Source organism: Balaenoptera physalus (genome assembly GCF_965194825.1).
Source record: "Balaenoptera physalus genome assembly, chromosome: 14".
Classification (NCBI taxonomy): Eukaryota; Metazoa; Chordata; class Mammalia; order Artiodactyla; family Balaenopteridae; genus Balaenoptera; species Balaenoptera physalus.
The window spans coordinates 48,838,055-48,865,740 of record NC_138893.1 but is presented as its reverse complement, the minus strand read 5'-3'; the positions used below and the strand labels follow the sequence as shown (position 1 = coordinate 48,865,740).

At 45.3% G+C, this 27,686-nt stretch overlaps 1 protein-coding gene across 5 annotated transcripts; it reads right to left on the bottom strand.

Moving 5' to 3' along the window:
- Nucleotides 1-16: 16 nt before the first annotated feature.
- CYP17A1 (cytochrome P450 family 17 subfamily A member 1) lies at nucleotides 17-27,094 on the bottom strand. Of its 5 annotated transcripts, none has more exons than XM_082425264.1 (9): nucleotides 24,843-27,094; nucleotides 9,394-9,525; nucleotides 7,819-7,957; nucleotides 7,384-7,613; nucleotides 6,704-6,790; nucleotides 6,097-6,312; nucleotides 5,604-5,773; nucleotides 5,003-5,106; nucleotides 17-4,521 (listed from the first exon to the last, which is right to left on the bottom strand). In XM_082425264.1, exons 1-9 carry the CDS (start codon nucleotides 24,912-24,914, stop codon nucleotides 4,235-4,237), a joined length of 1,437 nt encoding a protein of 478 aa, XP_082281390.1. In that variant the 5' UTR covers nucleotides 24,915-27,094; the 3' UTR covers nucleotides 17-4,234. The 5 variants fall into 5 exon arrangements, with proteins under 5 accessions (XP_082281390.1, XP_082281391.1, XP_082281392.1 ...); XM_082425265.1 differs by having other exon boundaries at nucleotides 9,394-9,574; nucleotides 24,843-24,933; XM_082425266.1 differs by having other exon boundaries at nucleotides 9,394-9,556; nucleotides 24,843-24,928.
- Nucleotides 27,095-27,686: the final 592 nt, after the last annotated feature.

The window sequence follows — 27,686 nt, the reverse complement described above, 5'->3', positions numbered from 1 at the left end:
CGCTTTATTAATGGGGATGAAGCATTCAGAGGAGTTAATTAACTAGTCCAAGGTCACACAGCTGGTGGAGCTGTGGTAGAGCCAAGGATTAGAACCCACATCTGTTGACTCCAAAGCCCATGCAATTAACTAGTTGGCCAGACTAGTGAAGAGTTGTACGGTTGGTGCTCACAAGCCACGTGAAGAACTTTTAATTTCTTTTCAAAGGTGAGAGGGAACCAGAGAAGGGTACGCTGAGCAGGGGAGTAACGTGGTGGCAGGTAAAGCAGACACTGTTTTCTCAGGAGCTGTTGTACTTTATCCCCTCTTCACCCCTCTCCCCTTGCCTCGTCATAAGCCCCCCAGAGACCCCACACCCAGCCAGCTGTTACCTACCAGAGCCCCTCAGTGCTGGAATGGCAGGTGGTACCTGCTTCAGATCAGTGTTAACCTCCTCAGTGAGGCTGTAACCCCTTGGAAACATTGTAAAATAATGAGTTTTTTGGACCTTCTTTGTGTCTTTTCCTTGCAAGAGTGTTTCGCTCTTCCTCAGAGGAGATTTTTTTAAAAAGAGCTTTTGTGGCTTCTGAGGGGGAGAAGAGGATTTTCGCTTGATCTGAAGTTTCTCCGCACTGTATAAGCCTGCTCCTGACCACAGTTTAACCTTCCACTGCATGTCTTCTCACCAAGGAGTCTCAAGAAACCCAGTCCCACTGGAAAATGTTACAAAGCACCCTGGTGTTGGAACCCTGAAAAGTTTGTCTTTGGGGTCTCCACCCACTTCCCAGCTGCCAGCCTGCCCTGGCTCCGGAGAGAAAGAGGGGGCAGCCGGCAGGGCCATCTGGAGCTGCAAGGGGGGCACCCCTGGTGGTATTGTCCTGCAGATGGACCCATCCGGATATACCTGTTCTCCTTCCTGACCAAGCTGGTAGCCTTTGGGAGGTTTGTGTAAAACCCTTAGAGAGGGACTTATTTTGTGGGTCTGGATATAGGCAATGATAATAAAGCCAGTATTTATCAAGGCACTGAACATGAGATGTAGGTCCATATTTTGTTCTCAGCAGCCCTCTGGGTTGGTGGTGCTATTTCTACACACATCGCAGCCACCCATATTACAGATGAGAAAACCGAGGTTTAAGAAGGCCAAGTAAGTTGCCTACGCTCACTTGGTCTGTAAATGACAGAAAGAAAACTTGCTCCCACAGCCTGACCTCTCATCTTCTGTAACTCCCAACAGTGTGGAACTCTCCTGCTCACACAGCCCTTTCTACTTTTCATCCTCACCAGAACCTCAGATGATGGCAGCACAGGTGGTAAGTTACCCCACTTTACAAATGAGAAGCTAACAGTGAGCCTGAGATCCAGAGCTAGGAAACTGGGGAGCCTGGGGCCCAGAACCTGGGGCCTCCTCCTGCAGGCCTCTCCCCACCCCTCTAGCCTCTGTGATGGGTTCCTGTCCTGAGATGGGTGTTTATCCCTCTGAGCATGACTGGAGAGAGGCCTCCTCATTTGCTGCAGGCTTTGTGGCCACCAGAGGCCAGCCAGAACATGCATGGTGGGAATGTTTACACCACAGTGATCAGCAAACACTACAAATCAAGGCTGTTCCCTACCACCAGCACCAGAGAACTGGTTGTTCAATGTTTATTTACCATTACACCATTGCCCTGGTTAAGGGCAGTCTGAGGCTCAAAAGGTGACTGTGGGGTCTTGATGAAGACCTTTCAGCTTTGCCAGAGATCTGGAATTCCTTCTGCATAAGGAGTTAAGAGTTCTTTTACCACTGGACCAATTAGCCAAGTGATTTAGAGCATCTGACTCACTCCTCTTGTGTGTGTAACCTACTTGTCAGGTTGATGTGCAGCCAAAAGAACACAAGAGGGCTCAGTCTTGAATTCCGGAGATGCAGGGGTGGCAGCATCCCTGGGGGTCACCACACCCATTTGCAGCCCAGGCAGGTGCTCAAGCGCATGTGCGATTCCACACCAATGAACAGAAGCTGAGGGCTAAAAGGATTTAGATCGGTGGGAAAAGGCCTTCCAGGCAGGGGAAGGGCAGTTTGGGCAGGAGTCAGAGTTCACGAGGCCATTTCCTGAAAGGATGCTCAGCTTTGTACTCTCCCCAGCCAGACACTCAGGCCCTTCTGCACAGACGCGGAAGACCTGTGAGAGAGCACGCTGGCTCCTCATCCTGCGTCACTGAAATCCCGGGTTCTGGTCCCAGCCCTGCTGCTAGGCTGCTGGGTGACTTAGGGCAAGTCACCCCACACACACCTGCCCCCAGTGGCCCTCAGATTTCTCATCTTCAAAATGAAGGGTTAGCCTCTCAATTCCCTGCCATTCAATGGTCTGAATCAAGGAGAGTGGATGTTTCCTTCCCAGTTACACTCATGCACTGCTTCTACGGGGGATGTTGTTTATCTGTTCCTCACTAGTCCTCAAAATGCCTTTCAGATTCTGAGCAAATCTGGAGAAATTAACTCTCCTCCAGCCGGTCAGCTCCCCTCTGCTCTGAGCTGAGGGTAGCTGGGCTCTAGGCCAGCGAGCAGCTGGTGGGGATAGAGGAACCCAGGAGAAGGAGGGAGCCACCTCCAGTTTAACCCCTTTCTCATCCGCTCACTGTGGTGGCAGCATCTCTCCAGGCTCCCCGTGATGGAGGCTGGGGTCAGCCACAGCTGCCCACCGACTCCTCTGGGCTCTTTAGCAAGGCCTTAGGGTCACGGGCCAGTGAAGGCCAGCACTGAGTTGGGGGGCAGTGGGGAATGGTCAGCTACCCCTGGATTAGCAAAGCTCTTTGAAGGAAGAAGAGGCTGCTGTGGTGGAAAGCCTTGGCCCTCCCTCCTTGCGGGGGCTCCCTTGATTTCTTCTCCCTGGAACTTGGCCAGGCAGAGTCTCAGCCTTGCCCTGCCGGCCCGTCCAGAGTCCTCCTCCAGTCAGAAGGGAAGGACCAGGTCGCTGATGATCTGACCCTGGTCTGGCTGGCGCCAGGGAGCTGGGGTTGAGTCCTCTCTCTAGGCTAAAGGGCAAGGGTCAGTTTCTCCCAGGGCGTCTCAGGACACCTTTCATTTGCGGACTGGCCAGTGGCCAAGGTTTAAAGATGTCGGTTTTAAGATTTGAAGAAGTCTGGGCTCCATTTTCTAGTGAGGCATTTACAGACTTCCTGGGGTTTGGGGGTGGGGAGCAGGGGCAGAGCCTGGGCACTTCAGCGGGAGGCTGCCGTGGAAGCCCTTTCCTTGCGGTGTTTACCCCAGTACAGAATGAGGAAAAGGAGACCTACCCGTCTTTGGGGACCAAGACGAGAGGGATGGGCAGTTGTGGGTTGAGTTCATGGATTATAGACACTTCCCCAAAGCCAAAGCTTTGAGATGCATGCAGCGATGAGTGGATCAAAGCAAGCATGATCTGCTTTGCTTTCAAAATGTAAACTCAATCCCACCGCTTCTTGCCGTCTCCACTGCTGTCGCCAGGGTCTAAGCCACCAGCATCCTGCTGTCCGGGACCAGCACAGCCTCCTCCCCAGGGCCCCCACTTTCATCCCTCTGCAGACCAGTGTCTACTCCGCAACTCGAATGATCTTTTAAAAATATTAACCAGACCTTTCCACTTCAATGTGTAAACCCTCCTGTGACTTCTTCTCATACTTGGAATGGAAACCCAAACTCCTTCCTACTACTTAGAAAGACTCCATGGGACCTGGCCCTGCCTGCAGTCTGACCTCATCGGGGACCACTCTTCCCTTCATTGGCTCTGCTCTAGACTGAATGACCTCTCCTACCTTGAGAACTGCTCACCTGCTGCTCCCTCAGCATGGGACACCTTCCCCCCACATCTTCACGCCTTCGCCAATCAGTCATTCACAGTGGCCACCCCCCACCTCTGCCATTCCCCTCACATCACCAGCACCTAGTATAATTGACTCCAAAGCACGTAACGAGTCTCTGAAATGCTCATTTGTCAGCCCTCACTAGAATGTAAGCTTCATGTAAGACCAGGGAGCCTGAGGGTCCAGGGACAGTGAGTGAGTGGTACATAGTAGGTGCTCAATAAAATACTCTTTGAAAGAATGAGTGAACAAACAAATGAATGAGCTGCTCAGAGACCTTCTGAAAAAAAAAAAAAACACAACTGTTTACGCACAGAACTGCCAGGGCTGCGGGCTGGAAAAGAAGGCAGAGTGGGTGGGGAGGAGGGAGGAATGGTTGGGGAAGGTGGGGGAGCTCCTCTAATTCCGTGCTGTGGGGTCACACAGGGCGGAGTCACGAGGTGCTACCCTCAGCCTGGGCTTCCTTCCAGGCCTGGCGCACCTTGATCTTCACTTTGAAAGGATCGATCTGTAAGACTAAACCGGGGTTGCCCTCCAGAGAGGGTAGCTTCCCATCATCCGGGATCTCCAGGTCGAACCTCTGCAGCAACCAGGCCATGAAGAGGAAGAGCTCTTGGCGGGCTAGCATCTCACCTATGCAGGAGCGTGGTCCTGCTCCGAAGGGCAAGTAGCTTAACGATGGCGAGATGAGCTTGGTCCCCGTGGGGTCCAAGAAGCGCTCTGTGGACATGGGGAGGTGTCAGTCAGGGCCCAGGGCAGGAGTAAGCGCGGGGTGGGGGGCAACATGGTCCTGCCCAGGGGGCCCCAGTCTGAGAAGATAGACCGCCTTACTTGGGGGAGGGGGGCCCAGTCTGAGGAGAGATAGAGCCCTGCTCTCAGGTAGCCCTTAATCACACAGAGGAGATGGAATATTCAGGACGGATGGATGCCACCATCCAAGGGGAGAGGGGGCTGACTTCACGGGAGACATATGCCTAGAGGGCTTCTTAGAGGAGGAGATTTGCAGTTGGTGGAAGGAGAAGGTGGGAGCCCAGCTGTGAAGAATCTGGGTAAGTCTAGCGTAGGATGGGGGTGTCAACAGGTCCACGTAGTTGGAGTCAGGAGTTTGCTAGTAGCAAGCTCAGCAGAGGGGAAGTGGTGCTGGAAAGGTGGGCACAGAGGTGGCTGTGTGGCCAGGGAGCAGGACAGAACAGGGACTCACCAGGCATGAACAGGTCGGGCCGGTGCCACTCCTTCTCACTGTGATGCAGTGCCCACAAATTGACCACAACATCTGTGCCCTTGTCAATGGTAAGGTCACCAATGCTGCCCCAGGGAGGGAGAGGAAAAGAGGGTCTGGAATATTGCCCTTCCCCACCTGCTCAGCCCCAAGCCTCTGTGGTCCCCCACTTTGGGGAAAAGAGCCCTTTACTCCCTCATCTTTTCCTCAGCTTCTACCAGGTGGACTATAAATCCAGCCCTCTCCTCCTGACAAGCACTTATGTATCAACACTTGTGGGCCTGTCAGGGCCCATGGGTATGCATGTTGAGCTGGTGCCTGTGCGTATGTGTGTGTGTTGTGGCTACTGGATTGGGTAGGAGCATCCCACACCACGTGTCTCCATGTGGCAGCAGGCAGCTTCTGAGGGAGGTCAGGTAGATCTGTGGATTAGTCAGTGGGTGTTGGTGGGTGGTAGACACATTGGTCAATAGGGTCATGGGTAGGAAGATTGGTAGTCAGTGGTTGACTGTAGACAGCTGGGGGGGTGGGGAGATGGAGGAGGGACCAGGTGGGCTGGATGTTACTGGGAGGGAAGGCACACCTGGAGTCAACGATAGCCTTGTGGGGGATGAGCGTGGGGGACACAGGCCGGATTCGAAGCACCTCTCGGATGGTGGCCTCCAGCAGGACAAGGCGGTTCCGGTCACTGATACTTGGTGCGCGATTGAAACCTATATTCTGGTCGACATCATCCTGGATCCTCTTCTTCAACTGAGGGCCAGAACAAGGTGGATGTTACCAGGGTGTTTAAGCCCGGGAGAAGCAAGGGTTTAGAAGAACCCTACTGTCACATCCAGAAGAACTGGCCCAGACCCTTCCCAGTGGTGGCTCTGCGAGCCCAGGCTTTGTTTCCAGAAGACGGGGCAGCTCCACCCAAGGGCCGGAGCCAACCACTGCTTGGGTAAGGGGTGCGGCAGCCCAGTCATCCTGCAAAGAAGTCCTGAGGGTATAGTCTCTTCCTCCCTCTCTGGAGCAGAGGTGAGTCTGGCTGGGGTCAAGAGTGGTTGGGAAGGCTGGGGTAGGGAGAAGCTCACTGGAGGATAATGTAGCAGGAAGGCCACAATCCACTTTATCACAGAGGTGGTGGTTTCCACGCCGGCCCCAAAGATGTCCCCTATGGTGGTGAGCATGTGTCTATCTGAAAGCAGCTTTGAATCCTGGTCTGGTCCAGCATTGTTATTGTCTGCGTTCACCTTGGCTTGGATCAGTATGTCCAGCAAGTTAGTGATGGAGTCACTGGTGAAGTTCTCCTGGTTGGGTGAGATTGGGAGACAGTGATGAGGAAGGAGCCCCATCTGTAACCCCTGCCATACTCTCACCCCAGACTGTAGATACAAAGGCTTCTCCCACTTGGAAGTGAGGGAGTGGAGTGAGGCTAGTCAGGACCCATGAGCTTGTGGAAGTAGGAGGAAGCACTGGGCCCTCTTTAAATTTGGGGGGTAGACAAGTCCCTTCTAGGATCCTCTTCAATTCCTCACTTCTCCACGCCTATTCATTAGTTAAGTCAGTTTTTACTGAGCACTTACTATATGCCAGGCTCTCTGCTAGGTGCAGGAGATCCTACAGTGCCCAAAATGGACCCAGCCCTGCTCTCATGATGCCTTCCACCTAACTCATCATCTCTTCTGCTCCATCACCTACCTTACTTTTTTCAAGGATTTCACTCAGCAATTCGTTTCGCATTCGAACACAACTCTTTATCTTTTCCAGGGTTTTGCTGGGGAAAATCTGCAAAGTAGAAATGTCAAATCCTACCTTTCTGTCTCTGGAGAGTTCCCACTCTAACCCCAAACTTCAGCCAGAATGGAAGGCAGGATAGGGACCCAGAATGGGACCATCAGTGACAACTAGGACAATTCCAAACAAGGGAGAAAGGAGTCACCTCCACGTCCCCTTCCCCATTCAATCAAACATCCAGCACTGACTGAGGGTTTACCCGGTAGTAAGATAGACTTGAGTCTCAAGGCTTGGTTAAGTTCCTTAACTTCTTGAAGCCTGTATTCTCAACTGTATGGGGATAATAAAACCCACTTCCAAGGGAAATGCATGATTAATGCTTGTGGAGTGCTGGTACTGGCACATGGCAATTGGTAAATAAACGAGAGCCATTATCATGAGTATTCAAATGCATAATTTAAAAGCTAAACCAGTTTCTGTAGAGGAGCAGCAAGGTTTTAAGAGTCAGAGGAGGTAGAGGTCACTGTGGCTGAGGTGGTCAGAAAAAAAGGTGGGTCTGGAGCTGAACTGAAAGAGGAAAGAAGAACTGGGTGTGCTGTCAGGGTCTGCTGAGATCTGCCGGTGGGGCCCGGCCTCATCCTCACCTTAAACCCAGGGAATATGTCTGACAAAATCTCCTTGCCCTGAGCCTCCAGGATGCCATCATTGAACTTGTATATGGCCTTCAGGGCAGGATCCTCATTCTTGAAGGAGAAGTTGAAGCAGATAAAGCTGATTATGTTGGTCACCGCCAGAGAGAGATGCTCCGACAGATTTATGGACTCTCCATGCCGGGTGGCCAGGGAGTCGCACAGTAAACCGGCTTCCCGATTAACTGAGGGGAGAGAGGGGCATGAGGGTGGGGAATTGAGCCGCCCCCTCACCCCCTCTCTACCAGTTCCATCTTAGTCAAGGACAGAGAGCAGATGTCCAGTAGATGGCAGCGGTAGCCAAGAAAATGCTAGATGGAATCATCCAGAACCCTCTCCCCTCCCAAACCTCTTCTCCCTCCAGCAGCCCAGGGCTGGCTGGGCACTCACTGATCTTCTCTAGCTTCAGGTTGCCATCCTTGAACAGGGCAAAGGCGTTCTGTGCCAACTTCCGATGCAGCTGCCAGACGGCACCATGGTCGGCGAAGGCGATGCCCTTTTGGTTGTCTGACAGGATGTCTAGAGTCAACTTTGGAAAGCAGGAAAGGACATAGGAATCAGACACCATCCACCTGTCCTAGCCCTGGGGAAGAAGGCAGGTACCTGCCGTTCCGCCTCCGTGTGGGACCTCCCTGCTCCACTCCGCCATGACTGTAAGGCCTTGGTAGGACAGAACCTACGGCCTCACACTCCCAACCCCATCAGAGAGACAGAGCGAGGAGAAAAAGAACACTGAATTAGAATGCAGCGGTCCTGGGGTTCAGGTCAGTGACAGGTGGCCTCTTTTTCTCATCAGTTTCTGACCAGGGGAAGGCAGCTGTGGAGGGGATGAACTCTCTAAATTGTGCCTGTCCCGGGAACAGGAGCAGAGACCGAGGACAGCCCAAACCCCTGCCTTTCCCTGGGCCGTCTGGGGGCAGAGGCTGCTAAAGGCACAGCAGATCAGCCGCCCTTAGTTTACCCTTCCATTGCCAGGCTGTGTGCCCACCCCAGGGCCGCATCTGGAGAGTGCACATTTCTTGTCCACCCAGTCTGGACTTGGGCCAAGCTGCCTCTTCCCAGAGGCGCCCCCCAAACCGTAAAGCTCCCACACCTCCCCTCTTCTATCCCCTGACCTGCAAACCCCATCTGACTAGCCTCCTCCTTCCTCTTTGCTCTGGAGAGAAGAGCTCAGCAGAGTTGGAAGGGGGATAGTTGGCCCGCAGACCTGGCTGACTGGTCCAAGGTAAAAAGAGTCAACCCTTGGTCTGATCAAAGATGAGCAGCCGGGGGCCTTGCCCGGGATGTTCAAGGGAGTTCTCAGCAGCCGGGTGCTGCAGTGGGGGGCTGGCAGTGTTGCTGGATGGTTAACCCCCACTCCCCTCTGCCCCCCAGGAGCAAAACAGAAAGCTCAATAGGCTGGCTCATCAGCATCCTCCCTCAAAGCGCTACCGTGGGTCAGCTCCCTGCGGCTGGAGCAGCTGGAGAAAGCTCCAGGAGAATAGCAATCCCAGCCCTCCAAGAGCCAGGGTATTTCTCCCTCACAACTTTCCATGGAGGACAGCAATCACTCCCCCACTGTTCCATGTGAAGAACAGCATTCATCAAGGCTGTTTATCCCCGCACTGGGCTAAGTGCTTTATATGCACTCTCTCAGTTAATTATGGAAGTCTAAGCTCAGAGAGATCATCATCCAGTTCACGGGAGAGATGACTGTTTTAAGGGCTCCCTGACGCGCTCAAACCACCACTCCCACCCCACCTCCTGGGAAGCCCAGAAAATGAAATCTTCCTTTAATTCTTCCTGCCTAGTTTAGAGGCTGGATGGGGTCCAAGGGGTCACTTCCCACCCACAGCCCCGGCAGTCTGTTTCTGGAAGAATCACAGGTTGTTGGAGCTGGAAGTGTCATTCCAGGCATGGCCTTGCCTGGAGAACTGAACATCCCCAGGGAGTGGTGAGAGAAGAGGGATGATAGGCACTGCTTACCACTTTGGACCGCCCGGAGAATTCCTTGCCCTTCTTGAGAAGCACCTCCCTGGCCAGCTGGTAGTGGCCAATCATCACAGTAGTCTTGGAACCCAGACGAAAGGAATAGATGGGGCCGTATTTTTCCTGCAGCTTGAAGAAGTTGACGTGCTGATGGCCATGTCTGGGGAGGAACGGCAGGCTGCCCACCAGGGGCAGGGATGGGAGGCTCTTGGGGTACTTGGCACCAGAGCCCGTGGTCTTGGGCCAAAATAAATAGGCGAGGGTGAGCAGCAAGGGAACCAAGAGCACCCACATGGCGGCCGGGTGGCGGCAGGCAGGACAAACAGCTGCGGAGTGGCTTCAGCCACTTCAGGGTGCAAGGAGGCCTTTTTAAGGGCTGCCCTGATCTTCACCTTGACTTTATGTTATTGCTCGCCTTGTGGAAGTTTATCCTGGAGCACAGCCAGGCCCGATCCCTCTCCCAGAATGGGGAGAGGAGTGGAGGCCTTCTTCAAGAGCTGGCTCGACTCCAGGGCAAACCCCTAGGGGAGGGGCTAGGTAAGGGGTGGACGGCCGGTCCCTCTCCCTCGCTCCCTGTCCATCAATGTCTCCAGAGTGCGCCAGAAGCAAATGATATCTAGGTCAGGAATCAAGGCTTGGGATTTTCCATGCTGTAAAATCACAATCAATGGATAGCTGACACTGTCAGGACTGTTACAACCAGCAGGGATTGTCAGAGATATTCTATTCAATCTTATCATTTAACAGCTGAGGAAAGTGAGGCCTTGGAAGATCAGGCTTGTATAAGGTCACACAGATGGTGATGACAAGGATCCGGCCCTCCTGGCTCCTGGTTGGCTGCTTTTTCTAGGGGGAGTAAAACTCTTGGATTGAGAGCACGGGCCCTAGAGTCAGAAAGGTTTGGGCTCAAATTCTAGCTTGACCACTTTCTAGCTATATGACTTTAAAAAAAAAAGTTTTATGTTAAAATATACATAAAATTTACCATTTTAATTGTACAATTTAGTAGCATTGAATATACTCACAATGTTGTACATCCATCACCACTATCTACTTCTAAAACTGTTTTCATCACCCCAATCAGAAAGTGTACCAATGAAGCAATAACTCCCCTTTTGCCCCTCCCCTCAGCCCCTGGTAACCTCTAATCTAATTTGTCTCTATGAATTATGCCTATTTCACATAAGTGGAATCATATAACATTTGGTCTTCTGTGACTGGCTTATTTCACTTAGCATAATGTGTTCGAGGTTCACGTACTTTGTAGCATATATCAGAACTTCATTCTTTTTTGTGACTGAATAATATTCTATTATATGGATATACCACATTTTGTTTGTCCATTTGTCATGGACACTTCGGGTGTTTCCACCTTTGGCTACTGTGAATAATGCTGCTATGGACATGGGTGTACAACAGGGGTCCCCAACCCCCTGTTAGGAACCGGGCCTCACAGCAGGAGGAGAGTGGCGGGCGAGCGAGCAAAGCTTCATGTGCTGCTCCCCATCGCTCCCCATTGCTCACATTACCGCCTGACCCAGCCCCCCACCACCCCGCTGTCTGGGGGAAAATTGTCTCCCACGAAACCAGTTTCTGCTGCCAAAAAGGTTGGGGACCGCTGGTGTACAAGTATCTGTTTGGGTCCCTGTTTTCAATTTTGGGGGGTATATACCTAGGAGTGGAATTGCTGGGTCATATATTAATTTTATGATTACTTAGCTGTTCAAAGTTTCAGTTTCCTCCTCTATAATGGGGATAAGAATGGAATATGCTTCTTAAGGCTGTTGTGACTCAGTGAGATAATGCATGTAAAAGTACTGCCTGGCACGGAGTAAGTACTCATTCAATATTTACTCTTAACATTGTGATACCAAAATGGCCTTCCTACTTTTTCTGAACTCTTATTAGTGGATCTTCCTGACAGACAAAATCCTCATTTTCTGCTGCAAACCTTCAGTGGCTCAGTCAGTATTTATCAATGATTTGATAATACCAGGTAAGGTCACAGTCCCAAGACAGTGTCAGTCATCACCAGCTGACTCCTGGTGTCAATCATCGTAGAGGAGGTGGGTCCTCAGGCGGGCAACCAGGACTCACTGAGTGAGACTCACAAAGGTGAGAGATGGAATTTCTGCCCCTCTCGGGGGGTGATCTGCCAATGTCTGTACTTTGAGGAGAATGGACTGGTGTGAGGGCTGCTGGAATTAGGCAGGAAGGCAGCAGGGCGGGGATCTCATGATGAAGATGAATCCTCAAGGCCTTGTAAACCAGACTGTTTGCCCACTACTTCAACAGTTCAAATGTTGTTCAGACTTTTAGGCCCATTTGCGGTCAGAGGTATGAGCTGGGGTAGTCTTCATGAAAGAAAGGGGATTTGAGCTAAGCCTTGAAGGAGAGTTGGGACTATTTATTAGGCAGCAGCATGGGGAGGGGGGAGGAGGGGCATGGCTGGAAGGGAGAGCAGCAGAGTCAAATATGTGGAGGCTGGAAGGGGCACGATGTGTGTGGGATGGTGATGGTCCTGACTACAGATGTGAAGGGGGTGTACTGTGGGGCGTCCCTGAGAAGTAAGATCTGACAGGTACATTGAATCAGGCTTTGGAGCCCTGAATTGGAAAGCTAGGGAGGGTGGGGAGCCATTGAAAGTTCTGCGGCAGGGAAGTGACAGGGGTACAGTGGTATTTGAGGAGGGTGAATCTGGCATCAGTGCTGGGGTAGACTGGATGAGATCTTGTGTAAAGTTTGACAGCTGGGTGAGAAGTGGGGAGGCCTGTGATCCAGGCTGGGCCCTAAGTGGGGTCAACCAGCTGGTAGAGAAATACGAATGAGTACTTTCTGTTCCTAAAGTGAATGCCAAGGTGATTCTCTGACATTTCACCCCCAATCACAAACAAGAAACAGGAATTTTAAAAAATGGTTGCTTCACATCCTTATCACTATATTAGAAAAGTTATACATGATAATGGCAAAAAGTCTGGAGAATGCAGATAGCTAAAAATAAATTAAAAATTTGAAACGTATTTTTTAACCTACATGAGGCCATATTGCATTTTTTTGGCATGGATATTTTTCTATGTTATTAAAGACCTTTCTACAACATTATTTTTAATGGCTGCATATTATTTCATTGTCATAGGTTATTTCATATGTAGAGGATAGGTTAGCTGACCCTGTATTGTGTTCTTTCTGTTTTTGTCTTTGTTGTTGATATAAACAGCACTAAGGAATAGCCTTGTGGTGAAAGCTTTATGCATAACTGTTATATTTTCTTAGGATAGAATCCTAAAAGTGGAATTGTTGGTCAAAGGCTATGTATACATATTTTAAAGACTTCTGACAAATACTGAATTATTTATGAGATGCATTATATTGGTAGATTTCTTGGTATCCCACCATTCCTAGAATAATACTAACTTATCCAGAGTGTCTTCTTTTAATACAGAATGGGATTCTCTTTGCAATTTACTTAGGATTTTCTTTCTTTTGCATCTTTAGTCATACGAAAAAATGGGTTGTAGTTTTCTTATTTATGCCTTGTCAAGTTTTGGTATTATGATTTTGCTAGTTATGTAAAGTTATTGGAGAAACTTTCCATCTTTTTCTATGTCCTAAAGCAGATTAAATAGCATGTGAATTATCTATTCTTTGAAGCACTAAAGAAAGGTGACCATGAGAAGTGTCAGGTCCTAGTGCTTTTTTTGGAGAGATAATTCTCTAACGTAATTATCCAGTTTCTTCAATAATTATTAGTCTCCTCAACTCTTCTGAGTCTTCCTGAGTCCGTTTTGGCAATTAATATTTCTTAAAAGTTTATGTTTTCTCTTTTTTTCTTGACTTGTCAGAAGTTTTATTAATCTTTTCAGTGAATCTCCCCTTGGGTTTTTCATCCAGTCTTTGATTGTTGTGGTTTTATTTCATTCTCAGTATTGATAAATGATCGATGCAAAATATCTTGTATAACTTTATACTAGAATTCAGATTGAAAGCTTGTATGAATTCCACTTCCCCTGCATCCCTGTTTTCCTTGTTCCTTGTCAAAACATAAGATCCATTATCTACTAGAGCTGAACCTATGACCTGGGAACTCTATTCTTAGGTGTAGAACCAACAGAATGTGTACACATGTTCGCCAAAAGGCATGTGCAAGAGTGCCTACAGCAGCACTATTTGTAATAGTCCCAAACCCAGATATTTATGGATTGTAGAATGGATAAATTGTCATACATCATACAGTGGGATATGATACAGACATGAGAATGAATGAACTGCAACTCCATGCACCAACATGGATGAACCACCCAAACGTAATATTGAGTAAAGAAACCAGACTTATAAGAATGCATCCTTATGATTTTATTTGTATAAAATTCAAAAACAGATCAAACTAGTCTATGGTTATAGAAGTCAGGATATCGGTTACCCTTGCGGGATGGTTAGTGACTGAAAGAGGACTCAAGGCGGGGATTCTGGGGAGCAGGTGATGTCTTGCTTCTCGATCTGGTTTTCGGTAACATAGGGAAGTTCACTTTCAGTGGGAAACCAATTATTTGCATGTATATTATACTTCAATAAAAAGTTTACTTTAAAAACAACGTTGTAAATCAACTATACCCCAATATAAAATAAAAATTAAAAAATATAAAATACACATGAAGAAAAAAATTTACTTTAAAAAGTTGGGGGGACTACCCTGGTGGTCCAGTGGGTAGGACTCTGCACTCCCAGTGCGGAGTTCAATCCCTGGTCGAACCCTGGTGGCGGAACTAGATCCCACGTGCATGCCGCAACTAAGAGTCTGCATGCCGCAGCTAAGAAGTCCACATGCCGCCACTAAAAAACATGCTGTAACAAAGATCTCACGTGCTGCAACTAAGACCCGGCACAGCCAAAATAAGTAAATAAATATTAAAAAAAAATTAAAAAGTTGGGTGTCCATGGAGTTTGTGACCTACCTGAGATTGCATGCAACATTTGCATGTATGTATAAATATATTTTTTTCTGGAGAGAGGATCCATAGCTTGCATCAGCTTCTCACAGCAGTGACTTCACCATTGACTCAAGGTTCCCTGTATCCTCACTTATTCCCATCCCCATCTTTCTTTGTTATTCTTCTGCTCCACCCATCCAATTGCTTTTCTCCTTCTCTCCAAAACCTTTCCCCTGACCCCTCTGGTATTCTCTGTTTCTAGAACAAGCATACTTCCTTTTTTTAACAAATAGATGCTATTTTTAAAAATATTTATTTATTTATTTGGCTGCGCTGGGTCTTAGTTGCGGCATGAGGGATCTTCATTGCAGCATGCGGGATCTTTAGTTGCAGCGCGTGCACTCTTAGTTGCAGCATGTAGGATCTAGCACCCTGACCAGGGATCGAACCCGGGCCCCCTGCACGGGGAGCACAGAGTCTTAGCCACTGGACCACCAGGGAAGTCCAAGCATACTTCCTTATTTTCCTTATCTGGCTATAGAATGTTCTCTCTACCTCCTGCCTTACCTAAACTGGACTCTTCTTCGGACAGCCTTTCCCCCATTTGTCCTTTTGTTTTCTTCCAATTTTATTGAGATATAATTGACATACAGTACTGTATAAGTTTAAGGTGTACAGCATACCGGTTTGGCTTCATACGCCATGAAATGATGACCACAATAAGTTTAGTGAACATCCATCACCTCATGTAGATACAAATTAAAGAAATAGAAAAAAAAAGTTTTCCTTGTGATGAGAACTCTTAGGATTTACTCTCTTACCAACTTTCTTTTTTTAAACAACTTTTATATATAACTTACAGCAGTGTTAATTATATGTGTCATGTTGTACATTACATCCTAATATTGGGTTGGCCAAAAAGTTCGTTTGGGTTTTTCCGTAACAGCTTACAGAAAAACCTGAATGAAATTTTTTGGCCAACCCAATATTTATTTATTTATGTATTTATTTATTATATTTATTTTTGGCTACACTGGATCTTTGTTACGCACACGGGCTTCCTCTAGTTGCGGCGAGTGGGGGCTGCTCTTCGTTGTGGTGCGCGGTCTTCTCATTGTGGTGGCTTCTCTTGTTGCGGAGCACGGGCTCTAGGCGCACAGGCTTCAGTAGTTGTGGCACAAGGGCTCAGTAGTTGTGGCTCGCGGGCTCTAGAGTACAGGCCTAGTAGTTGTGGCACACGGGCTTAGTTGCTCCGCAGCATGTGGGATCTTCCTGGACCAGGGATCGAACCCATGTCCCCTGCATTGACAGGCGGATTCTTTTTTTTTTTGGTCTGTAAGTCCTCATCAAGCACTATTTTTTTTTTAATAAATTTATTTATTTTTTACTTTTGGCTGCATTGGGTCTTTGCTGCTGTGAGCGGGCCTTCTCTAATTGCGGTGAGCGTGGGCTACTCTGTGGTGCGGTGTGTGGGCTTCTCATTGCGGTGGCTTCTCTTGTTGCGGAGCACAGGCTCTAGGCACCCGGGCTTCAGTAGTTGTGGCACACAGGCTCAGTAGTTATGGCTCGTGGGCTCTAGAGCGCAGGCTCAGTAGTGGCGCACGGGCTTAGTTTCTCCTTGGCGTCAGGTGGATTCTTAACCACCGTGCCACCAGGAAAGTCTGCAACCCAATATTTATTTATCTTATAACTGGAAGTTGTACTTTTTAACTACCTTCATCTAATTCCCCCTCCTTCTACCCTTTCCTCTGGTAACCTCAAATTTGATCTCTTTTTCTATGAGTTTGTTTTTTTTTTTTTTTTTTTTTAAATTATTTATTTATTCATTTATGGCTGTGTTGGGTCTTCGTTTCTGTGCGAGGGCTTTCTCCAGTTGCGGCAAGTGGGGGCCACTCCTCATCGCGGTGCGCAGGCCCCTCACCGTCAGGGCCTCTCTTGTTGCGGAGCACAGGTTCCAGACGCGCAGGCTCAGTAGTTGTGTGGCTCACAGGCCCAGCCGCTCCGCGGCATGTGGGATCTTCCCAGACCAGGGCCCGAACCCGCGTCCCCCGCATTGGCAGGCAGACTCCCAACCACTGGGCCACCAGGGAAGCCCAGTTTGTTTGTTTTGAAGTATAATTGATCTACAACTCTATGTTAGTTCCTGTTACACAATATAGTGATTGGATATTTCTAGACATTTCAAAATGATCACCACGGTAAGTCTAATTATGGTAAGTCTATCACCATACAAAGATATTACATAATTATTGCCTAAATTCCCCCCACTGTACATTTCATACCTGTGACTCATGTATTTTGCAACTGGAAGTTTATACCTCTTAATCTCCCCCATCTATTTCTTTCCTCCTCCTATCTCCCTCCCCTCTGGCAACCACCTGTTTGTTCTCTGTATCTATGACTGTTTCTGTTTTGTTATGTTTGTTCATTTGTTTCATTTTTTAGGCACACGTATAAGTGGTGTAGTACCATATTTGTCTTTCTCTGTCTGATTATTTCCCTTGGCATAATACCCACTTGGTCCATCCATTTTGTTGCAAATAGCAAGATTTTATTCTTTTTTTCATGGCTGAGTAGTATTCCTTGTATATATATACCACATCTTCTTTGTCTGTTCATCTATTGATGGGCACTTAGGTTGCTTCCATATCTTGGCTATTGTAAATAATGCTGCAATGAACATAGGGGTGCGTATATCTTTTCTAATTAGTGCTTTTGTTTTCTCCAGATAAATTCCCAGGAGTGAAATTGCATATGATAGGTCTATATTTAATTTTTTGAGGAACCTCCATACTGTTTTCCATAGTGGCTGCACCAGTTTACATTCCCACTAACAGTTCACAAGGGTTTCCTTTTCTCCACTAACATTTGTTATTTGTTGTCTTTTTGATAACAGCCATTCTAACAGGTGTGAGTTGATACCTCTGCGGTCCTTTTGAATGAAGACACCTGATGTCCTGGTAAGGCAATGGAATTGACATTCTCTTCATTCCCCACAGCCTCCAGACCACCACTCCTCCACCTCTGAATTCTTGCTCCTTTGCAGTTTCTAACCTTTGTTATTGCAATTCCTTACTGACCTCATGTTGCTCATTTTCACTGAAGATTCATTTTAAGATTTTGGGCACGAAGCTTACAACTTTCCTCTCTTCTTGCTGTCATCGTGCATGACGTTATAGTCCTTGGGGGATGATCATCCAACATCCCAGCCTTACAATTCCTTCACCTCAAATCCAAAGATTGTCACCCTTACTTCCATTTCAATTACTCCTCTGAATTTCAAACCCCATTCTCAACCCCTTTCCTTTCATGCTTAGGAGATAATCTTTCCTTTTCCTTAAGGAATCTGAGACCATTAAGTTGTATCTCTCTTAATTTCCACTTTATCACTTCCTTTCCCTCCACCTTAAAGATAAAGAATTGGTACTCCTGATTCTAATCAATCTCTCTAACAATTTGGCAAAATAATAATAACTTTATTGAGCATTTGCTATGTATAACATGTACTATTTTATTTAATCCTTATTAAGGTAGGTGCTATTATTATCAACATCTCCATTTTACAGATGAGGAAACAGACACAAGGACTTGCCCAAGGCTGTAGAACTAGTCAGCGATGAAGCGGGAATTAAAGCAATCTAGAGCTCTTAGCCTTTAACTGCAATGCTATTCTGCTTTTCATGATATAGATTGAAATTTTCTGTGTACATACCTTTTGAACCAATTATTCCAGTTCTAAGAATTTATCCTGCAGATGTCTCACAGTTCAGTATACAAAAACAAATCATTTCTGCAATGTTTACAATTGCTAGCAGTACATCTCCCATCAATAGGAAGGAGATGGAATAAAATGCAGTTCGAAAAAGGAGGAAACACTTTATATACTTATTATAGAAGTATTTCCCAAATATATTGTTAGGTTTAAAAAAAAACAAAAATAAGAATGATGTGTATTGAATGCCCCCATTTGTGTAAAAAAAGGAGAATGTATGTATTTTTTTTTGCTCGTATAAGCATAAAGTATCTCTGGAAGGACACACAAGAAGCTCATGAGGGACTTCCCAAGTGGCGCAGTGGTTAAGAATCCGCCTGCCAATGCAGGGGACACGGGTTCGATCCCTGGTCGGGGAAGATCCCACGTGCCACGGAGCAACTAAGCCCGTGCGCCACAGCTACTGAGCCTGCACTCTAGAGCCCGAGAGCCACAACTGCTGAAGCCCGTGTGCCTAGAGCCCGTGCCCTGCAACAAGAGAAGCCACCACAATGAGAAGCCCGCACACCGCAGTGAAGAGTAGCCCCCAGTCGCCGCAACTAGAGGAAGCCTGCGTGCAGCAACGAAGGGTAAGCTGGGATGAGGTGAGAGAGTGGCATGGACATATATATACTACCAAATGTAAAATAGATAGCTAGTGGGAAGCAGCCACATAGCACAGGGAGATCAGCTCGGTGCTTTGTGACCACCTAGAGGGGTGGGATGGGGGGGTGGGAGGGAGACGCAAGAGGGAGGAGATATGGGGATATATGTATACGTATAGTTGATTCACTTTGTTATACAGCAGAAACTAACACAACATTGTAAAGCAAATATACTCCGATAAATACGTTGAAAAAAAAAAAAAAAGAACCAACGCAGCCATAAATAAATAAATAAATAAATAAATAAATAAGTTCATTAAAAAAAAAAAAAGACACTCATGAATTTGGTTGTCAATGGAAAGAACTAAGAAGCTGCCGCTAGGGTGGTGGTGGTGGTGGTGGGAAGAGGTGCCTGCTGTTTTGGATCTTTTAAAGCATTGAATCATGTGAATGCATTACCTATTTCAAAGTTGAGTTAAACACTAAAAAAAAAAAGAAAAAAGGAAGAGAAGACTAGAAATAGAAACTGTATTAATGACTGTGTTAATTTATTTTTTAAAAAATCGAGGCCTCCACCTACAGTCTCGACACTGTTTCCTCAGACCTCCCACAGATTCTTGTTTCATTCATCATTTTCCTCCTGCATCTTCAACTCACCCTCTCTGTTGGCTTCTTCTCAGCTGACAAATACGCTCAAGACTTTTATCCCATACAAAATTTTAAAATCCTCCACTGATGCTGTGTTCCCTGTTCCCTTCTAATTTTCCTTTAATTTCTCTCCTTCCATGTTCAGACTTCTTGGTAGAATAATATGATGAACACTTGTGTCTCTATCTTATTCTGCATTCATTGTACACTCATTGTAGTTTGGCCTCTGACCCCACCACACTGCGAAATCCATTGGATGTCTTTCAGACCTTCTTTTATTTATTTATTTATTTATTACTCAGATATAGTTGATATTATATTAGTTTCAGGTTTATAACGTGATTCAAAATTTTTAAAGGTTATACTCCGTTTACAGTTATTATGGAATATTGGCTATATTCTCTGTGCTGTACAACATATCCTTGTAGCTTCTGTTATACGTAGTAGTTTGTACTTCTTAACCTCTTACCCCTATCTTGCCCCTCCCTGCTTCCCTCTCCACACTGGTAACCACTAGTTTGTTTTCTATACCTGTGAATCTGTTTCTTTTTTGTTATATCCACTAGTTTGTTTTATTTTTTAGATTCCACATATAAGTGATATCATACAGCATTTGTCCTTCTCCGTCTGACTTATTTCACTTAGCATAATACCCTCCAAGTCCATCCATGTTGCTGCAAATGGCAAAATTTTCATTCTTTTTTTTCTTTTTTGTGGCTTAATAGTATTCCATTGTGTGTGTGTGTATTCATCCGTTGATGGACACATGGGTTGCTTCCGTATCTTGACTATTGTAAATAATGCTGCTGTGAACATTGGGGTGCATGTATCTTTTTGAATTAGTGTTTTCCTTTTTTTTTCAGATATATACCCAGGATTGGAATTGCTGGGTCATATGGTAGTTCTGTTTTTAGGTTTTTTTTTTTTTTGACTGCTTTGGGTTTTCATTGCTGCACGCAGGCTTTCTTTAGTTGCAGCGAGTGGGGGCTAGTCTTCCTTGCGGTGCGCGGGCTTCTCATTGCGGTGGCTTCTCTTGTGGAGCACGGGCTCTAGGTGCATTGGCTTCAGTAGTTGCAGCACGTGGCCTCAGTAGTTGTGGCGCATGGGCTTAGTTGCTCCGTGGCATGTGGGATCTTACCAGACCAGGGCTCGAACCCGTGTCCCCTGCATTGACAGGCAGATTCTTAACCACTGTGCCACCAGGGAAGTTCCTATTTTTAGTTTTTTGAGAGAAACCTCCATACTCTTTTTCACAGTGACTGCACCAATTTACATTCCCACCAACAGTGCACAAGGGTTCCCTTTTATCCACATCCTTGCCAACATTTGTTATTTGTGATCTTTTTGGTGATACCCATTCTGACAGGTGTGAGGTGATATCTCATTGTGGTTTTAATTTTCATTTCACTGATGGTTAACAGTGTTGAGCATCTTTTCATGTGCCGCTTGGCCATCTTTATGTCTTCTTTGGAAAAAATGTCTATTCAGGTCTTCTGCCCAATTTTTAATTGGGTTGTTTGTTTTTTTGATGTTGAGTTATATGAGCTGTTTATATATTTTGGATATTAATGCCTTATTGGTCATATCATTTGCAAATATTTTCTCCCATTCAGTAGGCTGTCTTTCTGTTTTGTTGATCGTTTCCTTGGCTGTGCAAAAGCTTTTAAGTTTAATTAAGCCCCATTTGTTTATTTTTGCTTTTGTTTCCTTTGCCTTAGGAGACAGATCCAAAAAAATATTGCTACTGAAAGAGTGTTCAGCCTATGTTTTCTTCTAGGAATTTTATGGTTTCCAATCTTACATTTAGGTATTTAATCCATTTTGAGTTTTTTTTTTTTTTATATGGTATTAGAAAATGTTCTAATTTCATCCTTTTACATGTAGCTGCTTTCGGACATTCTCTTACAAAAACTCTCAGTTAGCATTATTGATTTTTTCATCTTCTTTAAACCCTCTAATATGAAATATCACATAGCTCTGGATTCTTGGTAATTCTTTTGTTCCTCTTCTTGTTCCCTCTGTCCCCTCATGGATGTCAAGGTTCCCTAGTCGCCTGTCCTTGGCCCTTCTCCATCTACATTCTCCCTGGATGATTTCACCGTTCTCAAGGTTTTATCTATCACCGATATTCAGTCTTTTTTTATGGTCATTTTTTTACTAATGTTCAACATTTAACAAACAGATACTGCTCTTGACCCTCATAGAGTTTAGAAATGGATGGCTCCTGTGATAGAGATGTCAATCATTGCCTCCTATACTCATGTGACTTCACCCAGTTTGTGCCTTTGTGTCTTGTGACTCTGATTGGAATAGCAGCATATGGCCGAAGGGGAATCAGTTCTCAGACTGAGTTAAGCTAATGACATTCTTTCTGAGAACTTGACCCTGCACCGTCAAGAACCATACGGGCAGTGGTTTCAGACGCTGATTTAACAGCCCTAGTCACAATGTGGACTGGCTGTACATTTTGCTTTTCATCCTTCGATATCAGTGATACCTCTATCATCTGATTGTTGAAAAATCTTAGTTTATTAAAACATTTACATTTTCGTTAACTTGTAAAAAATAAAGCTACCATTTCAAAATTAAAACAAAAATTCCCCCAAACAGTAGTCTATCCGTATCCACGGGGTGTTGGTTCCAAGACCCCCATGGATACCAAAATTTGTGGATGCTCAAGTCCCTTATATAAAATGGCATAGTATTTGCCACTATCAAAAATCCCTCTTAGGGACTTCCCTGGTGGTCCAGTGGTTAAGACTTCACCTTCCAGTGCAGGGGGTGCAGGTTCAATCCCTGGTCAGGGAGCTAAGATCCCACATGCCTCGAGGCCAAAAAACCAAAGCATAAAGCAGAAGCAATATTGTAACAAATTCAATAAAAACTTTAAAAATGGTCCACATCAAAAAAAAAAAAAATCTTAAAAAAAAAAATCGCTCCTAGAGTGCACGTACCTGGGGAGGGTGTTTATGACCCCCATTCTCTAGATCAGGGAACTGAAGCTTAGAGAGATTAATTAGATCTGTTCAAAGTAGATTCCACAGCTGGAAAATGAGAGTGCCAAGGTTCAAATTCAGGGCCTGTGCTATTAACTACTGTGATTATGATGTGGCAGGCAAGAGAATCAGGGACGGGCAAGGAATCACACTCCCACTCACAAGTATGTAGACAGTGCACAGCTCAACCTCCCAGCCTTCCCCCGACACATACTCTCCCTCCCATTCATTAGCACCCAAACAGAAAGGCAGAAAGGAATTGGAGCTGCTCCTCATAAAGGCTGCCCCCAACTAAGGTGGGTACCAGAACAAAGTCTTTGGCAGATATGTTTACTTTGGAAGAAGAATGCCAAGGGACACGATTCCTGCCCTCAGAAAACTTAGTCTAGTTTATACGCAAAGATCATTTCCTCAATTTGTCCGCAAATATGTGGTGTGCTCAGGGATTTTAATACATGTGCACATACACATCACTGTGTGTAGTAGCTGTAATAGTCATGTAAATGCACATGTATATGGAGAGCACTGTAGATTCTCTAAAAAAAAAAGTCCTAGTAGTGCCACTCTACTTATTAATAATGTAATACCTCATAGAGCTGAGCTAAATGTACTTTCATCCTAGCTATGAGAAAAAAAAATGTTTACTAAATATGAGTATAACCTAGACTTTAAGGATTACTGGTTAAACTGTTAAGGAATCTTTCAAAGTAGGCTCAAGCACTTAGAAGTATCCATTTACATGCAAAACCAAGGCTCAGGTAATTGCAAATTCCTTAAGGAGCATGCTAGGTAACACGTGATTTAAGTTATATATATATGTAAATATATATATATATATATATATATATATATACACACACACACACAAATGACAATATAACATTCCTTCAAAAATACTGTATTTAAGATTTTAAGCTAATTTAAACTGGACTTCCCTCTACTTCCTCAAATATTACAAGTTAGTATGGCTTTATTACACATGAAGAAATAAAGTAATGAAAATTCTAAGAGCTAAGCAAACCAATTATGAAAAGGTGAGAGATCAGTGTAATGAAGAAAATTAGTTGTCAGCTCAAATTCTAAGATCATATACTGCAATTTAAAATGGAAGTGAGGAAGTAATCCAAAATAAATAATAAAAACAAATATCCATTTTAATCAATGTCTTATTTTCTTCCATTAATTATTTCCATCCCGTTTTAGCTAGAAGGATTTCATGAGGGAGACAAAATGAAGAAAAGGGAAACACTCTTTAAAAATTATAAATTTCCTAGGACCACAGTAGGAAATATAAAAATTGGATCTCTAGGGGTTCAGAACAAGCCTCCCCGAAATGGGCTACTTTTGCATGAGGCTCATTTTGAACTAAATGCAATCAAGACCCTGCAGGTTCAGGAGAAACTCACTGCCGCTCTCTTAACTACCTAGAAGAATTTAAATTGGGGATTTTTCCTAGAAAAGGTAATTACCAGAGATAAAATTTATCTTAGTGGCCCCATCTACATGGCAGAACAAACATCTAATTATCAAGCATCTGCTCTCCTTAATGTCCTGTGAATGACCCTCCTGTCCTAGGAAGACCCAGACCCCTGCCCCATTCCTTAGCTCATGATGGCGTATATACCTCATTTTACCTTTCTGTCTCTGAACCTCTTATGTATGTGGGGTCTTTCACCCTCTTATGTGTGTGGATTCCCATATAAAGTTAAATTTGATTTTCTCCTGTTTATCTGTCTCATGTCAATTTAATACTTAGGGCAGCAAGAAGAACCTAGAAGGATAGAGGAGAGTTTTCCTCCTTCCTGACAAGGGCTCAGTCTTGAAGGGAGAGATCTCGTCTTAATTTCCCACAATAATGCAGATTCGCCATTTGGTTGGAGGACGGGATAAAAGAAATGAGATGGTACATTTCTGTGATCTTTAAAGTTCCACACCCTCAAGTAACCATTCAAGGCACTGCCCATTAAGGAGGGGACTAACACACTCCCCTCATACCTCACAAATCAAAAAGGGGGAAGGGGTTCAAGATTACACTAACGATTGCTCTTCTGCATTATAAAACCCAGTATGAAGTTTCAGTAAGGAGTGTTCTAGATTAGGAATTGGGCTTGTTCTCTGCTCACCCCCCTCACTGGCCTTGTGCCCCATCTACTTGAAAGTTCAATGGATATGAAATGTAAGGGGCTGTGATGACTTATTATAAATGACACTGTTCCTACCAACACTAATTACCTTCAATGAACCAGGAACCCTAGAGTTTAACAAATGAGTGAAGAGGACACTAAAAAAACCCCAAAGTATCTTTAGTGTTTCATCTTCTTAGTGTAGTTAGTCATGACTCACTTCAAATAAGAACACACATAAAACAAATTATTTTTTCTTCCCTGGCCTAACAGGCAAGCCTCAATTAAAAAAACAAAACAAAACAAAACATTTTTTGCTGAAGTAGCCTCAGGGAAAAAAGGGAAGAAGAAAGAAGACCACAGCTAAGTTTTTAGATAAGACAAAAGTTACTCACTGAAGGAAGAGAAATTTTCTTCAGAAGCTGTTCATGTTGACTGAAAAGATAATGGAAGTTTCCCCTGCTCATCCGGACATGTTGCCAGCGCTTCGGCGACGGTGGTTTGCTTGTCTCCGTGGACAGAAGTGACTCAGGGGAGGGAGACTTTAAAATTACTCCTGTTTACCTAATAGAACTCAATGTTCAGAATTAAAATTGGGCCGTCTAGTATATGAAAAAACCAAGGGAACAAGAAAAGAGTTGAGCTACACCAAATGAGCAGAATCTTATTGTAAAGCCAATGTAATTTGACAACCAGGGTTACTATATTCTATTTCTTATTCTAAATCCTCTACCCAGGACCTCTGATCTGCTTAAATTTGCAGGAGTCAAAATCATCCCCTTTGAAAGGACTTATTCACAGATGAATCCTGGAGCAACTGAGGAGAAAGAGTAAGTCAGCTACAAAAGTTACTAAAACCTCCCTCCCTGGAGAACAATCTCATTGATCAAAGCACCATCATGGTTTCCATGCTGGACTCAAGAATCTTGTCTCTAATTATGGATGGAATTATTACTTTTCTTCATGCTATTTTTAGGTAGAGCTTAAAGCTGCCCGAAAGATGTGGAGAATTTTATGATGGAAGAGAATTTCAGTTCACTCAGGCGACCTTGGTGAAGTCAGCAAAGAATGAGCTGAATTCACTGGATGCTGTAGGTGGGCTGCAGAAACTAGATCCTCCCTACAATTGTATGCTGGGTTGTGTGTATGCATATGTGCATTCTTCTGGGGAAAAGGGCCATACTTTTGATAGAATTCTCAGAAGGACATGTAAACAAAACTTTTTAAAGAGCTGCAGACCTAGAGGCTCCTTTGTGGTCGAATGAAATCACTTTCAATGAATGTGTGTCATTAACTTCCATTTGCGCCTGTGAACATCCACAGGTTTCCATCCAAAAGTATTAATACCCACTGACTACAGTAAGGGTTTGGGGGCCTGTTTGTACAACACTTTCCAATTTTCAAAATCAAGTTATCCTAGTACACACAGTGGGTTCCTAACAACAGGTCTCTAAAATTATCTCCAGCCATAGTTCAGGCCTTCACATTGAGGCCTCCCAGAGAAGCCCATGGACTCTGATCTTTGGCTCTTGTCTTAGTCTCTCTGGAGCCTTAGTGTCCTCTAATGTAGGGAAAATAATGATAATACTGGCACCAAACATTCATATAATTGTTCGGAGTTGAACCAGTGTTGAACCAAAGAAGCTAATGTTCCCATTGGACTGGGCCATCTTGATGCCAGTTTCAGCACACCAATTAACACTGTCAACACCTTGTCCCTGCAAAACAAACAAACAAAACTTAAATAACAAACAAACAACTCTAGCACTTTCTTCTAGGAAGTTTCTTATGCAAGTATAACAACTCAGGGCACCAGTACCTAGAAATGCCCTTCTTACACCACCATCGCCTGAGGTCTTGCCTCTCAAGGATAGAGCCATGGATTTCTTCCCCCAATTCCACTCCAACTAACCTGCCTCATCCTCTGTGTCAGCCTTTGTTCTCCTAGAGGAAAGCACTCATCTCACTCCTTTATCCACCTCCTCTCCTGGTTTACTCACTGCAAACAAAGGCTGAGATCACTTACCTGGGCAGAAGGAGGGAGAGAAGGAAGATACTACTACATACTACTACATATATTTTTGCTTTTCATCCAGGCACATACATATGGCAATGATCTTTGTAAACTTCTAAAGCATTGTAAAACTACAGTAAGGTGAAAAATCACTGTCAATTAGCTCACCAATCCTAAAATGAATGGTCTTTCTCAACACTCTCCTTATCACTGATGCAAAAATTTTGCCCAAAATAATCAGAAGCTGTCTCAAATCTAGTTTTCATCACATAACTCACATGTTTAAGGACTTAGAGGGGGAGATCCTTATCATTTATCTCATAAATGCATCCTACAGGTGACTGTTTTCAAGCCTCTGGAAAATTTTCAGTCACATGCACACCCCATAACCATCATTTTTAATGGTGTCTTCAGCTCAGTTTCAGTCACACTCACCTTACTCAGTCCCATCCGAGCACGCCCACGCTGAAGCCTCCCACTGTCATCCCAAGAAGACCCCTCTCTTTTCTATGATTTAGTGCATGTCATACACTGCGATGTCGGGATCCCCTTCCTCAAGGGAAGGTCTCTCACTTCCCCCTCACATCTGGCACAGGCGGGCCTCAATGTTGTGGAACAGTGAATAAGCATTTTCTCCCCACCTCTGAGACTGATTCATGTCCATCACTCTTTTTGCAGACTTGGCTGCAGATTCACGTTGTCTCTGCAGCCTTCTCTGATAGAGCTGTTCTACACCAACCCTTCTGCTACTACCATCACCATCAAGCAGTCCTTCCTGCAACAGATACTCACTGAGCCTCTATCACAAGCCAGGCACTGCTCTCAGGCTGGAAATGAAGCAATGAACCAAACAGATAAAAATCCCTGCCTGCGTGGAGCGTACATTCTAATAGGGGGAAGTGGGGTGCCCTGGGAATCTCACATTCAATTTGAACTTCATTATAATTTAGTTGTTTTGAGTCTATATCGAGTCAAGTGACTGTCTAGACTCCTGTGGTAGATATTCTGCAAAGACAGGTACCAACAACTCCTCCTAAACCTGCAGACATAGAGTCTACCTCTTGATAGGAAGAGTAGTCCTATTTCCTCTCTACCTGAACCTGAGCTGCCCTGTGACTTGATCAGCAAAATCATCAGAAGTGACTGCTGTGCCAGTTCTGGGCCTGGGCCCTAAGAGTTCTGACAGCACCCACTGCCTGGGAAACCAGGTACCATGTAAAGAAGC

What these genes read in the sequence shown, in the direction of transcription:
- CYP17A1 (XM_082425263.1), bottom strand. Translation starts at nt 9,690, where the DNA reads ATGTGGGTGCTCTTGGTTCCCTTGCTGCTCACCCTCGCCTATTTATTT. An exon ending in AAGGCTATCGTTGACTCCAG is followed by an intron (nt 5,107 to 5,603) that starts GTGTGCCTTCCC and finishes TCCCTGGGGCAG; the next exon opens with CATTGGTGACCTTACCATTG. An exon ending in GCCCGACCTGTTCATGCCTG is followed by an intron (nt 4,522 to 5,002) that starts GTGAGTCCCTGT and finishes CCATGTCCACAG; the next exon opens with AGCGCTTCTTGGACCCCACG.